We start from the raw sequence: 13763 nt of genomic DNA, 5'->3' as shown, positions 1-13763 counted from the left end.
ATGTAAGTTTTCTAGGTTGAATATATGGACACTGAATGATTGTGATGCTTATTATTTATACTGATATGATAGTGGCTAAGTGAAAGGCCATGGAAGGGGAAAAGTCCTTAGTGCGTTTAGGGTTTTGTGTAATGATACTAGTGTATTAATGACCTGCTTTGGGTTTTGCAGATATCAAGACTTTGAGATTATAGGCCTAATAATGACTCCAAAATATGGAGATACATCAAGATCGATTTGTTTCAGAATTTTGATATGTATTGGTTATTTTCTTTTAGTTTTAATTCAGAAATTTATGTGTACAAATGTAAACAGATTATGAGCATTGGTCTCCAATAAAATTAAAACAATTGATATACAGAATTTCATGTTCATTTGAGTATGTTTCATTATTCAGGTAAAAACTAGAAATTCATACGAAGAAGAAGGTAAAAAGTGACATTTTATTTTTAAAAAATGTCATCTAAACAACAATAAAAGACATTAAAATAAACGAATCTGTCATCTGAAAATAAATCCTTTAACATGATTGATTAAGGCCTATGCCATCTAAAACAAGCTATAACGGTAGAAATTATTATACGAACTGTCATCACAAATTCAATATGCCAATTTATCACACGTCAACTTGACGGTTTTAATTATTAGTATGTCATGTGATGACATTAAAGGTGACAGTAGTAATAAATAAGCTGCATCGTAACAATAGTAAGATGATAGTACGTAAATAGGCTAATGTCATGTGTCGTGCCTTCACATGACAGAACCTAACCGTCGTCTGAAGTTGCAACAGACGGTAACGAGCCTCGTAACAGTTTTATATCTCGCGGGACGACAGTTTTTAACCGTCGCATGAGAGGCTATTTGACGTAGTGATTGGGCACAGAAGAAAAAGATTAGGAAATAATTGCCATAGAATATGATAGTATGAAAGAGTCTGATTAAAGAGTTTGATTGCTTGTCTATTTCCTCTTAAAGATACAAATATCATATACAATACTAATTAACAAACTAATAATCAAAATATACACTTTCTAAAATGAATCAAGAAATGGAAACTAAAGGAAAGGAAAGGAAAGGAATACGTATTAATTCCCCTATATATTTGGATATGTTTAGGAAAGGGAATGGGATAAAGGGAATCCAATTTCCTACCGGGTCTGAGGTAATGGGCTTAACCTAAAGTGGGGTAAACCCATAATCTAAAATGGGTAAAGGGAATAAGTTTTTTTTTAAGCAAACAAGAACAAATGGAATGAAACTCTCCCATTCTTTAAAAACCCCGAACCAAACGTCCCCTTAGTACTTTATCAATGATAACCCTATATATTAGTAAATGAATAAAATTTTATGATAAGAAAAAAATGTGTTTCTAAAATCCAGAATAACTAGTTTTCGGCCCGTGCGATGCACGGATTCATCTTAATATATAATTATTAATAAAAATACAATCTAATAATTACAATTAATGACATAAATGTGTTATATAAATTAAATATTATTATTTGATTTTCACATTTACTTTAAATAATATTTTTATAGATAAATATAATAATAAAATAAAAACTAATATATTATATATTATATTATATTTTTTATCAGTAAAAAAGGAGGAAGTGACACCTCAGTTCCATCGTTACTGTTTTATATTATATATATATATAGATATGTAGAGAATTAGAGAGATTTTAGGGATTAATTTAAATTCTATAGTACTCTTAGATATATGGGATAAAATAATCTTTTTATAGATAAATATACATAATAAAATTAAAATTAATATATTAAATTTTTTATCACTAAAAAAGGAGGAAGTGACACCTCAGTTCCATCGTTACTGTTTTATATTATATATAGATATAGATGTGTAGAGAATTAGAGAGATTTTAGGGATTAATTTAAATTCTGTAGTACTCTTAGATATATGGGATAAAATAATCTTTTTATAGATAAATATACATAATAAAATTAAAATTCATATATTAAATTTTTTATCACTAAAAAAGGAGGAAGTGACACCCCAATTCCATCGTTGCTGTTTTATATTATATATAGATGTGTAGAGAATTAGAGAGATTTTAGGGATTAATTTAAATTCTGTAGAACTCTTAGATATAGTACGGATACAATAATCTTTTTATAGATAAATATATATAATAAAATTAAAATTAATATATTAAATTTTTTATCACTAAAAAAAAGGAAGTGACACCTCAGTTCCATCGTTACTGTTTTATATGGATACAATAATCTTTTTTTATAGAGAATTAGAGAGATTTTAGGGATTAATTTAAAGTCTGTAGAACTCTTAGATATAGTATGGATAAAATAATCTTTTTTATAGATAAATATAATAATAGAATTAAAATTAATATATTATATATTATATTATATTTTTTATCAGTAAAAAAGGAGGAAGTTACACCTCAGTTCTATCGTTACTATTTTATATTATATATATAGATGTGTAGAGAATTAGAGAGATTTTAAGGATTAATTTAAATTCTGTAGAACTCTTAGATATAGTACGGATACAATAATCTTTTTATAGATAAATATATATAATAAAATTAAAATTAATATATTAAATTTTTTATCACTAAAAAAAAGAGGAAGTGACACCTCAGTTCCATCGTTACTGTTTTATATTATATAATATAGATAATTAAAAAAGAAATTTCACAAAAAAAAGAAGACAAAATCGACTATACTATTATTAGTGAATGGTTTGATAAAACAATAATAAAAAGATAAAAGCAATTAATCCATGCATTGGGAAAGAAATTAAGGCACATGTTTCTAAATTAGGGTAAATTACATCTATGACTACTGAATTTTAACTATTTTAACATTATAACCACTGAACTTTACACTTTTTTTTAATATCGGTGACCACTCAATTTTAACTAGCTCCTCAAAATGACCGTTAACGATCTCAAAATGAAAATATTCAAGAATTAAAGTTGTTCAGAAAGACATTTACCATGAAACCACATTTTTTATTTTCCAAAATCAATTTTTTTGGATCTTTCTCTTTCTAAAAATTTACTTTCTCTCTCCTAACCAAACAACACCTAAATGACCTCAAAACGAAAATTTTCAAGAATTAATATTCCTTATAATATGATTAACTCTTCTAATTTTTTGAGACCGTCAATGGTCATTTTGAAGTGTTGAGTGGCCACCAATATTAAAATATATAAAGTTCGATTACCATACTGTTAAGAATTGAAGTTCAGATACCATAATGTTAAAATGGTAAAGTTCAGTAGTCATAGATGTAATTTATCCTTCTTAATTAGAAGTTCGAACATCCATGAAGGGTATATAATAAACAAAAATTATCTTTCAATCCGGTAACTTTTTCGAAACAAAATTCATGAAAAGCGAAAACTAGAAAATGAAAGGACCGAGAATATAAGGAAGTTTAAACATTTTAATACTAGTAATTTTGAAGTAGTTCCTGAACCGTTTTCTTATAAAGCAGCAGTTAAACCATTAATGGTTACTTTTCCTACCAAACAGCAATTAAACTAGCAAACTGAGTTAAACGGATTAAATTTTTATGAAAACTTATAAAGGAGTTTTCATCCACTAAATATCTAAGTTTGCGAGATTCTTCCTTTCCCAAATATTCATTCTGATGCAACTGCAAGTGAAAAAAAAGTTCTTGAGAGTATTAAATCGCCATGGAAGAATCCACAACTCACAACTCACAACTCGATCAACAGGTTTACATGTTATTTTTCTTTTTATTCTCCTTCTCTGGATTTAAGTTTTAGCTTATTTATTTTTATCCAAAAATCAAAGCTTGATTCTGTTCCCGCATTTGGATTATATGTTCGGATTCGGATAGGACTAAAAAATTCTCAAATATTCCGCATATTTTCTTCAACCAGATTATAATGCTTAATTTAACAGTAACAAAACCCATTTCTCCATTCGACTACATGAAGCAAAGCTGGGCATGAACTTGAATTTGTCTCCATTATGTGTTTCTGAATTCTTCTCTTAGAAAATTCTGCTTCCGCTTTTGTTACAGATGAATGTTTACTTGAAAGTTGTGAAAACAGTGCCCATGAAAATCAAGGGATCTGATACAATTGCAACTCTGAAGGCAAACATAAATCAAAAGGAAGGTATTTCTGAAATGAATCAAAAGCTATTTTTTGATGGAAAACTTCTCCCGGATGCCCAAAGTATAGTTGGTTGTGGTATTCAGAATTATGCTACTCTTCATCTAATTTCCATGGAGTCTGCTGCAATGAAAATTTGCATCAAGATACAACCTGATAACAGAATTTTGATATTGGAAACAAAAGCTTGTGAAAGTGTGCATAATGTCAAGTTAATGATTCAGGAAAAAGAGGGTATTCTCCCCAATAGTTTCACTCTAGTATTAAACGGAAATCTACTTGAAGAAAAAAGTATTCTGGCCTCGATTGGCATAAGGAACAATTCAACCATTCATTTGATTTTTGTTAAGAAAGAAATTCAAACTCTTTTTGTGAAAGCACTGGGTATGGAGGCTGTAAAACTGTGTGTTAAAGTTATGTTTACTGTTGGAGATGTCAAAGCAATTGCTATGAGCATGATTGGTGAAACATTCAACAACAATATGAGTTTATATAAGGATGGACAAGTGCTTGATGATTCCAAAACCCTGGCCTTTTATGGCATAGAAGAAGGATCTCGGTTGGATCTGTTGTACACTGTGCTGCAAATATTTGTTAAGACTTGGAGTGGGAAAACCCTCACACTTAATGTGAAGCAACATCATACTGTCAAAGAAATCATAGCTAAAACTTTTCGGAAGCTGCACAATCCCATGCCTGATAATGTTAATATCAGTTTGGTTTATGCTGGAAAACGGCTCCAGAATGATAAGGATGTGGCTAGTTACAGTATCCAGCGTGACTCCACATTGCTTTTGGTTCTCACTGCCTCATGTTATCAGGAAGATAAAACTAAATGATATTTGACTGCTTTCTTCTTATTGGTGCTTTTGAGTCTAGGATCCACAACAATTTCATAATCCAGGGAAGGAAATTTTGTTCAAGGGACAGCTGGTATGTTTCCTTATTGTTTTGGTGAAAAGATATTGATATACTACTGATGTTATGATTGCATTTTATGCTTATTTATCTGATGGTTTAACCGTGGGATAGAATGATCTTTATGTCCGTTGTGTTGTGCTATTATGCAGTTTTATCAGTAAATATAAGAATTCTGCTATTAACATTAGTACTGCTGTTACACATTGTATGCTCTTTTAGGAAGGATGTTTGTTGTTGTTCATGACACATAGATACAAAAGGAGAGGACAACAATAATAGCCAATTGATTGAAATACATTTGCCTGTCATTTCTATTGATTGTGAAACCCTATTAAAGATACATTAGTTGTTGCATCCAAATTGTGGGATGTGAGAGCCATATGAGCTTTGCATATATACTAAAGAGTCTACCTAAGAGTTGTTCAATTGGCATATACTTCAATACACTCTGTTTTAGCATCTGCTGTTGGAAAATCTGAATTCTCTACCATCAAATCTTTGGACTCCGGACTGCTGTCTGTATGTTGTGTTTGCTTCTGCCAATCAATAAAATATAACCATTAAGTTGTTTCTTTTTCTACAGGAAGCTAAACCCATATGACAAGTAAAGAGTATGACATGGTAATGTTTAGGCTAAATACATCATGGTCCCTGGCCCAAAAAATCTTTTTAACTCTAAATTTTGGAAATGTCTCGTTAGCTCTCAAAGCTTATTTAAAGTCATCTATTAATCATTAATCCTTTGAACTTACTTAAACTGATCCATTGCTTAAAATGATCTATCTACTCTCTGAACTTAGTTAAAGTGATACACGGCTCAACTTGTTCAAATCTTCTTTTATATTGTCATGTAGTAATAGAGAGTTAATCACCACATTAAACAAATTCAGAACGATAATGACATCCTTAAGTTCATGGGCCTGATGTATTCAGCCTAATATTTAATATATATGGAAGAAGCTTTATATTTTAAAAATTTTGGTCTCCAGTTGTTCAATTTGATACATTGAACTTTTGATCAATTTATAATCATGTATAAAAAGAATCACATCATCCCTCCGGAATTCTATGCCGCACATGTAAGGACCTCCTTTAGAACTCTGAAGGGATAAGTTACGTGTTTGGAAAAGTGCAGATGATGTGAAATGGTATAGATTTACCTCTAACATTAGCATCAAATTTTTCCCTTATCCAAAGTTTAAAATATTGTCATGTTGCTTCTAACCAAACTTGATGTTAACTGTTCTATCAACCAACAACTCAATGGTTGCAGTCATACAAGATCAAGGTTCAATGTGTTCAATTATATATATATATATATATATATATATATTAATGAAAATTGGTGGTGTACCTCTTCATCATGATATACTTCGAGAACAGAACTTAGATGGCTAGCATAACTCTTTTTGATCTGGGTGGGTTTGGGTTCAGATGCTGCCTCTTGTCCATCTTTGGAAGAGTTTTTATCTTTCTTAGACTTTTTTGGACGAGAATGTTTTGGAATAGAAGACTGGTCACGACCTGGTGATTTCTTTGGGGACATCATATTCCGGTATCGCCTATTTTGCTTTGGTGATGAACCTACAGGAGACCCGATTGCAGCACCAGATCGCTTTGAATGCTTGCTTCCCTCAGTGCTTTTCCGACCTGGGGAATTCATGGGTGAGTTTGCTGCCCCTGATGATCGTCGAGTCCTATGCTTTGGTTTCTCCCCTTGGTTTGTATCTATTTCAATACATAAATATCTTGTAGATTTATGCAAATTAGAGATAGAAATTGATTGATATGATATGATATGAGAAAACAAGCAAACCTGTTGAAATAGGTGAAACTGCTGGAAATAATTGTCCCACTGAATCAGAATTTCCATTTTCAAGCTCTGTTGCAGATTTATGGTTATGGAACTCATCCATCTGCAAACATCATTAATAATAAATAATAAAAATGGATAGAAGCAAGAAGAAAGATCGAAACAGTCGGGGTGAATAGAAAAAGATACCCAGGTAGGCTTAGATGCATCCGGACCTTCCCATCCAATATGAGCAACATGCTTAACATCTGTAGGATTTCCAATCTCCATTTCTGGTTCTTTCTCATCTTCAAAAATTTCAGAATAACTTTCAAAATGAAATGTTGATGGATAATATTATGTTTAAATTAATTAATTAATTAAAACATACCAAACATATGTGAAATATATCTGAAACCTCCTCTTATAAGACCTTTCATCTTTCTTTGTGCTTCTAAACTTGAAAGAGATTATACAAAAATAAAATAAAATGAAGAATGAATTATAGATCAAGAAGAGAAGATTAGAAGACTAATGAATTTGAAATTCCAAATAATCTTCTACTTCTCGTTCTCCATTGTTTTTAATTTTGTTGGAATAGAAAGGAGTCATGGAAGTAGTTTGACCTAAATTTCAGGGTAAAATCCAGAGAGAGGGAAACCACAAATGTCGATAGCTAATAAAATATGCTATTTTTTGGGTGGCTTTGTTTCTTCATTATTTTGTTGAGACAAAAACCTGTCTCACTATTCTTTTTCTGTTGTTCCTCAATTAATTGTCAACTATATTCCCTTAGCACGAATTTTTTATTTTTTTTATATATTGTATTTTTTTATTTATGTAATATATATATTTTAGGTTTCATATATGAGTTGCGATTTGAATTTATCTAAAAAGTTTGATTGATCTCTGAACTTACATGATGTGTAGCACCCTAAATTTGCTTAAAGTGTCATGATTAAGGTGCTGTTTGATAAAACTGAAAATTAAGTGCTGAACAAATAAGTAGTGAATTTTAAGTGTTGAATATTATAAGTGCTGAAAATATTGAATGATTTAATTTTTATAAAAATATTAGTTGATAATGTTTAACTTAAAATGTTAAGTTAAATATTTTGACTTATCAAAATAAGTGGTTTTTAACTTAATTAACTAATTTAAGTGGTGGAGAAACAACCGTTATCAAACGCACTTAAATTAAATAAGTGTTTAACATTTTAATTTAAGCAATTAAGTGGTTTATCAAACAAGACCTAAGTCTCTAAGGTCCCGTTTGGTAAAACGTAATATCCTTCGTAATGGAATGACCATTACATTGAAAGCTTATTACCATGTCTGGTTGCATATTACTATTTTATTGTAATTGAATGAGAAAACCTTAAGTTAAATTTTGTTGAACAAATCTTGTTACGTAGAAAAATGACTTGAATTCTCATTACATTGTCATCTAACCTTTCATTTCTTAAATCTCACATCTCAATTTGATCTCTCATTCATGTTAAAAACGTAAAAAGTAAAAAAACATGAAAATTGAAAACGAGAAAAAAAATAAAAAAACGAAAAAATGAAAAACCGGAAAAGGGGAAAATAGAAAAACGGTGAAAATGGAAATTAAAAAAATGGTAAAAAATGATGAAAATGGAAATTAAAAGAAACGAGAAAATTTTTTAAAAAAAAAAGAAAAAGCGAAAAACTATATACTAATTTATTGATTTCGGTTAATCTAATTTTGTATTTGATTTCAATTCGATTTTTCACATTTTTCGTTGATTTTAATTATGTAAATAAAATTTTATAATTACATTTAAGTTGGAAAATATAAGTAATGTAATGGTAATTACATTCCATCATTTTCTTTTTAATTGTCAACCAAACATGGTAATAGAATCACCATTCCATTATATTACAACTTTGATTACAATACGACCTTAATTACATTACATTTATTACGGCATACCAAACGGACCGTAAGAGCATCTCCAATGCAGGATGGTTGATGAGGTGGAGTGTGCTTGAAAGAGTGTCTTGATTGGAGTAACAAAAGTTATTTAAATGATTATGACAATGTTGCTGATTTTTGGTACCCTTTGGCACCCTTACTTTTTTTTTATATAAAAAAATGATTTAGTTGCCTACTATTGGTGGGATTTTATAATAATATTTATTACTAAAATAAATTATATATAAAATAATAATTTATGAGACAATAGTGGTAACTTTTAGAGTTGCTTAGCATTGAGAGTTCTTTTTAAAAAAGTTGTCTAAGGTGATGTGAATGAGAAAGAAAATAAAATAATATATATTTGAGATAATGTGTTAAGTTTTGGCAACTTTCAAGGGTGCTTGCATTGGAGATGAAATGTTTGTTTACCTACTTTTCACTTCCTGTTTGCCTTTCAAAAAAGAGATTTTTAGGTGTTCGGTTAGGAACTTGTTGTTTGTCTTTTATACATAAAAAATTAGCTTTTTACAAAAGCAGAGAATCACTACTTTTGAGAAAAATATTTTTTCCAACAACAAACCGTAACGGCAAACAACAAATAAACCAAACGGGACCTAAATTTATAAAAACGTCATAAAGGTGTAAATACTAGAGAGTTAATTTGTTTTAAAGATTTAAAATCACAAATTAGACCTTTATTTTTAAGTTTTTGAATTTTTTTACAAGTTTAGAGAGTGAAATGTATATTAAGTTTAGAAAGCTAATAGGTCACTTCAAATAAATTCATGTGGTAAATAGATTATTTTAAGCAAGTTGAGAGGTCTAAAGAGACGTTTTGTAAGTTTAGAAAATTAATCAAGCTTTTTGACAAGTTCATATATTCTATTAAACCAATATTTTTATTTTTATTTTTATTTGTTTGTGTCTTTGGTTGTTATTTTTGCAATTTTTTTTTAGCTTTTTTTTTTTAATGATGAAGAAAGAGATTGAGAGTTTGTAGGAAAAAAACTTCAAAGAGAAAAATGTTTCTTTTTAAAAGAGATGGTCATATTATAATTTTTTTTTTTGGAGATCCATATAAGGATAAGAAAATATGGACAACGGATTTCCTTCCTTTATTTTGAATTGTTGTTACCTAGTAACAATATTGATTCGAGAGTACTTTGCTACTTCTAAAGGTTTTTGCTCTTCGCGAAGAGATGCTGTTATCTTATCCTGTCTTCTGGCTTCTCCTAGGTCACCTCTTGCTCCTAACATTATTCCGGTCCATTGGCTTAAACCTCCTCCGGGCTGGGTTGAAGTCAATGTGGACGGCTCTGCTTTTGGCACACCAGGCGAGGCAGGAGCGGGAGATATTTTTCGCAACTATCGAGGCTTTTCCAAAGGTTGTTTTGCTTTTTCTACCCCTCCTTCTTTTGCTTATATGGGTGAATTGAGAGCTGCTATTTTCGCAATTAAACTTGCTTGGGAGAAAAATTGGCATCAGCTTTGGGTTGAGTCAGACTCAATGTACATGGTTAATCTGCTTAGACATCGTTCCATGGATGTTCCTTGGAGTATTCGACAAGAGTGGTTGCATTGTCTCAGCATTTGCTCTAGGATGAACATTCTCTTTTCACGCATCTTTAGGGAAGGAAATAGAGTTGCTGATGCATTGGTAAATTTTGGAGTCTCTTCCTCAGTGATCAATTAGTGGCCTTCAACTCCTGCTTTTTGCGACAGATTTATCAATGATGACATTTGTAGTATTTCACACTTGCGTTTTTCTTGACTTTTCCTATCTTTTCTCCTCCCCTTCTTTTTGTTTGTTCTACTTCCTCTTCTCTTATTCAAATACTCACTTTTTTCTTTTATTAATTTATTGCGGGTTTGACCGTTCTTGGGCCATGTGTGCTCACCCCGCCTAAAGTTCTATCTCGTCCCAATTTCTATAAAAAAAAATAATATCTCGAACAATAATTAAACCAGTTATCCAAATGGTTTATCCTTGACTTTCTACTTAGGTTCTGCTCGTGATTGAGGGTTTAAGATTGTAAATTGAACAAGCCAAGACATAGACGAAGAATAATTTTTTATCTATTTTCTCGAAAATCTTTATTTGATGCTAACAAAATTCCTATTTCTACTCTTGAAATTCCACAAAATTTATATTTATATTTATTTTTAATATTAATTTTAAATTAAATGTATATAAAATAAAATATCAAAATGATTATAATAATTCAATATTTTAAATAAAAATAAATAATGTATTAATAAAGTTGTTAAGTACAAAGCTTACAGTCAAAAAATTTCCCCAACTCGCCTCTTAGGTTCCTGTATGAAGATGTGATTACATGGTTCTCTATTTTTTATAGCATTTCTATCCGTTTTATTTCTAGAGAGGGCAACCAGGTAGCCCATTCGCTAGCTAGATGGGCGGCGAACTTCGATAGCCCCATGATCTTCATGGAGGATTGTCCGGCCCTAATTTGGCATTTAATTTGCCGTGATGTAGCCTCAATTGATCTCCATTAATGATATGTCGTTTTTCTCAAAAAAAAAAAAGTTGTTAAGTTTAAAAACAAATATTAGTATTTAATATATATATATATATATATATATATAATTTCATTAATAATTTTAAAAAAATTCAATGAATCGAGAATAGAAATCCATGTCAAAAGGTAAATCCATCCCAACTTCGGCCATAAAAAAGTTCCCATCATTGTCTTATGGACAAATTTTTTTTAAGTATTTCTCATCCTTGACCCTTGACGAGACAATAGGAACAAAGAATTCATATCCCGTTGCCATTGCTACTTATGATTCTAATATATGAAGGATTTAATTACTTACATTCTGTATTTTCTTTTATTATTATTTTTCCTAAACACGGCAGTTTGTTGCTAGCATTCCTTAGCTGTCAAAGTTTGTTAGTTGTATACACGTCAAGGCACACGCTTATGTGATGTAAACGGCTATATAGCCTCCAGTACAATGCTTGCACTGGGTATGAATGAAAAAGTTATGATTTCCCTTTTCTATTCCTTCTTCTTTTTCTTCTAATTCCTCTGTCAGATTTTAATGGTATCATTTGGTATCGGAGCATCCTTCCTCAACTTGTGATACACCCACCCGCCATATCCAATCTTCTGATGTCGATTTCTCAAAATACCCGATCTCATGATCTAAAAAAAATTGAGGATAACCTCAAATCCCTGGTGAAAAGCATGTTTGTTGAGCATAGTAAGAAGCAAGAGCATGTACTAGCTGAGCAGAGCATGAGGCAAGAGCAAACTCCGGCTGAACAGAATAAGACCATGGGAGAGTTAGTTACCATGATCTAAGGCTCTATTATAGATGAAATGAAGATCCTCATCCATAACTCTCTTCACTCAAAAACCACAGATACACCTCACTTGCAGTCCCACTCACGAATTAATCTCCATTCCCGTACCCTAGAAGAACACCCTTATCACCTCTCTATTCGTTTCACCAAAATAGATTTTCCGAAATTCGATGGAACTGGCCTAGATGGATGGTTGTTCCGTTGTGAATGTTTCTTAGAAGTCGATTCCACACTGTCTGGTCCTAAGGTCAATCTAGCTTCATTGTATTTGACTGATAGGGTGTTAGAGTTACACCGGTCATTTCTAAAGAATTGGGGCAAAATTGCGGAACCACCATGGGAGGAGTATATGAAAAAGCTTAAGAATCGATTTGGAGATCGAGTTTATAAAGATCCAATGGTTGGCCTGAAGCAATTGAATCAAACGGGTACTCTAATTGAATATATTGAGGCTTTCGAGGTTTGTTCCTATAAGGTTGATTTCACAGAGGAGCAAGTGCTTAGCTGCTTCTTAAGTGGTTTGAAAGACGATATCAGTTACCCGGTGTTGATGCAAGGGCCGAAAACGCTTCAGTAGGTTTATGCACTTGTTAGGATGAAGGATGCTTACTTGACATCCATCAAACCAGCACGCCTACTCCATAACAAACCCAATCCTGTTACCACCATGCCACATCCAAACCAACATTCTTCCAATAGAAATTTCACCTCAAAACCTCCCCTACTTCCTACACCAAACACACCAAAACTTTCAACAAATTACAACAACTATACTCCCACCAAAATTCAACCATACCAAAACAAGAACTCTGTTATACCACCCACTAAACCCCGAAGGTTAAGCGAGGCTGAATTAGCTAATAAGCGAGCTAAGAATCTCTGCTTCTGGTGTGATGAGAAATTTTCTCCAGGACACCAATGGAAGAAAAAGTGCATGCACATGATTATGGTGCAGGAATGCCCTGAAGGGGCAAGAGAGGAGGTTTGTTTCGAAGTTGCAGAAGAGCAATTGAAGGTGTATGTGATCTCTTTATGTGTTATGGGAGGTTTGCTGGAGCAAGGACCTCAAACTATGTGGTTAAAGGGAACTTATAAAAACAAGATAATCCACATCTTAGTGGACTCGGGTGGCACTTATAATGTCTTAGACCTTACTATTGCAAAGGGGTTGGGATGTGTGCTTAACTCTATACCACCAATTAGCATTATTATAGCTAATGGACAAATGTTATTGTGATGTTATATGTGTAAAAAGTTTGTGTGGAGAATGCAAGGCAATCAATATGAAGCTGATTTCTTAGTTATAACCTTAGGTGGTTGTGAAATGGTGTTGGGGGTTTAGTGGTTAGCCTCCTTATGAGATATCACATGGAATTTTAATTCTCTCTCAATTTTAGTTTGAAAGATATAAGTCATATGTTGCAGGGTATTAACCATACTTCTGTCAAATTTGTGTCTGAACAGAACATGCTACACATACTTCACCATGGGCATAGTGCCTTCTTAGCCCAAATTCAACCTTCAACGCCATAAATACCCACTAATGATATAATTCATTCTGAATTAGCTCCCTTATTAGAGGAATTCCATTTCCTTTTCAACAAAATAACTACACTACCTCGATAAAGAACCCATGACCAC

General features: G+C 31.7%; 2 protein-coding genes across 2 annotated transcripts; one reads left to right on the top strand and one right to left on the bottom strand.

Moving 5' to 3' along the window:
* Positions 1–3605: 3605 nt before the first annotated feature.
* On the top strand, positions 3606–5255 carry LOC136220624 (polyubiquitin-like). Its single transcript, XM_066008423.1, has 2 exons — positions 3606–3731; positions 4043–5255. The coding sequence occupies exons 1-2, from the start codon at positions 3690–3692 to the stop codon at positions 4973–4975; spliced, it is 975 nt and encodes a 324-aa protein (XP_065864495.1). The 5' UTR covers positions 3606–3689; the 3' UTR covers positions 4976–5255.
* A 39-nt stretch (positions 5256–5294) lies between these two features.
* Positions 5295–7515, bottom strand: LOC136220625 (CRIB domain-containing protein RIC5-like). The gene is made up of 5 exons (XM_066008424.1): positions 7241–7515; positions 7060–7157; positions 6874–6973; positions 6412–6785; positions 5295–5593 (listed from the first exon to the last, which is right to left on the bottom strand). Exons 1-5 carry the CDS (start codon positions 7287–7289, stop codon positions 5480–5482), a joined length of 735 nt encoding a protein of 244 aa, XP_065864496.1. The 5' UTR covers positions 7290–7515; the 3' UTR covers positions 5295–5479.
* Between the last annotated feature and the right edge of the window lie 6248 nt (positions 7516–13763).

Source organism: Euphorbia lathyris, chromosome 2 (genome assembly GCF_963576675.1).
Source record: "Euphorbia lathyris chromosome 2, ddEupLath1.1, whole genome shotgun sequence".
Lineage (NCBI taxonomy): Eukaryota > Viridiplantae > Streptophyta > Magnoliopsida > Malpighiales > Euphorbiaceae > Euphorbia > Euphorbia lathyris.
This window is presented reverse-complemented; position numbering and strand designations above follow the sequence as displayed.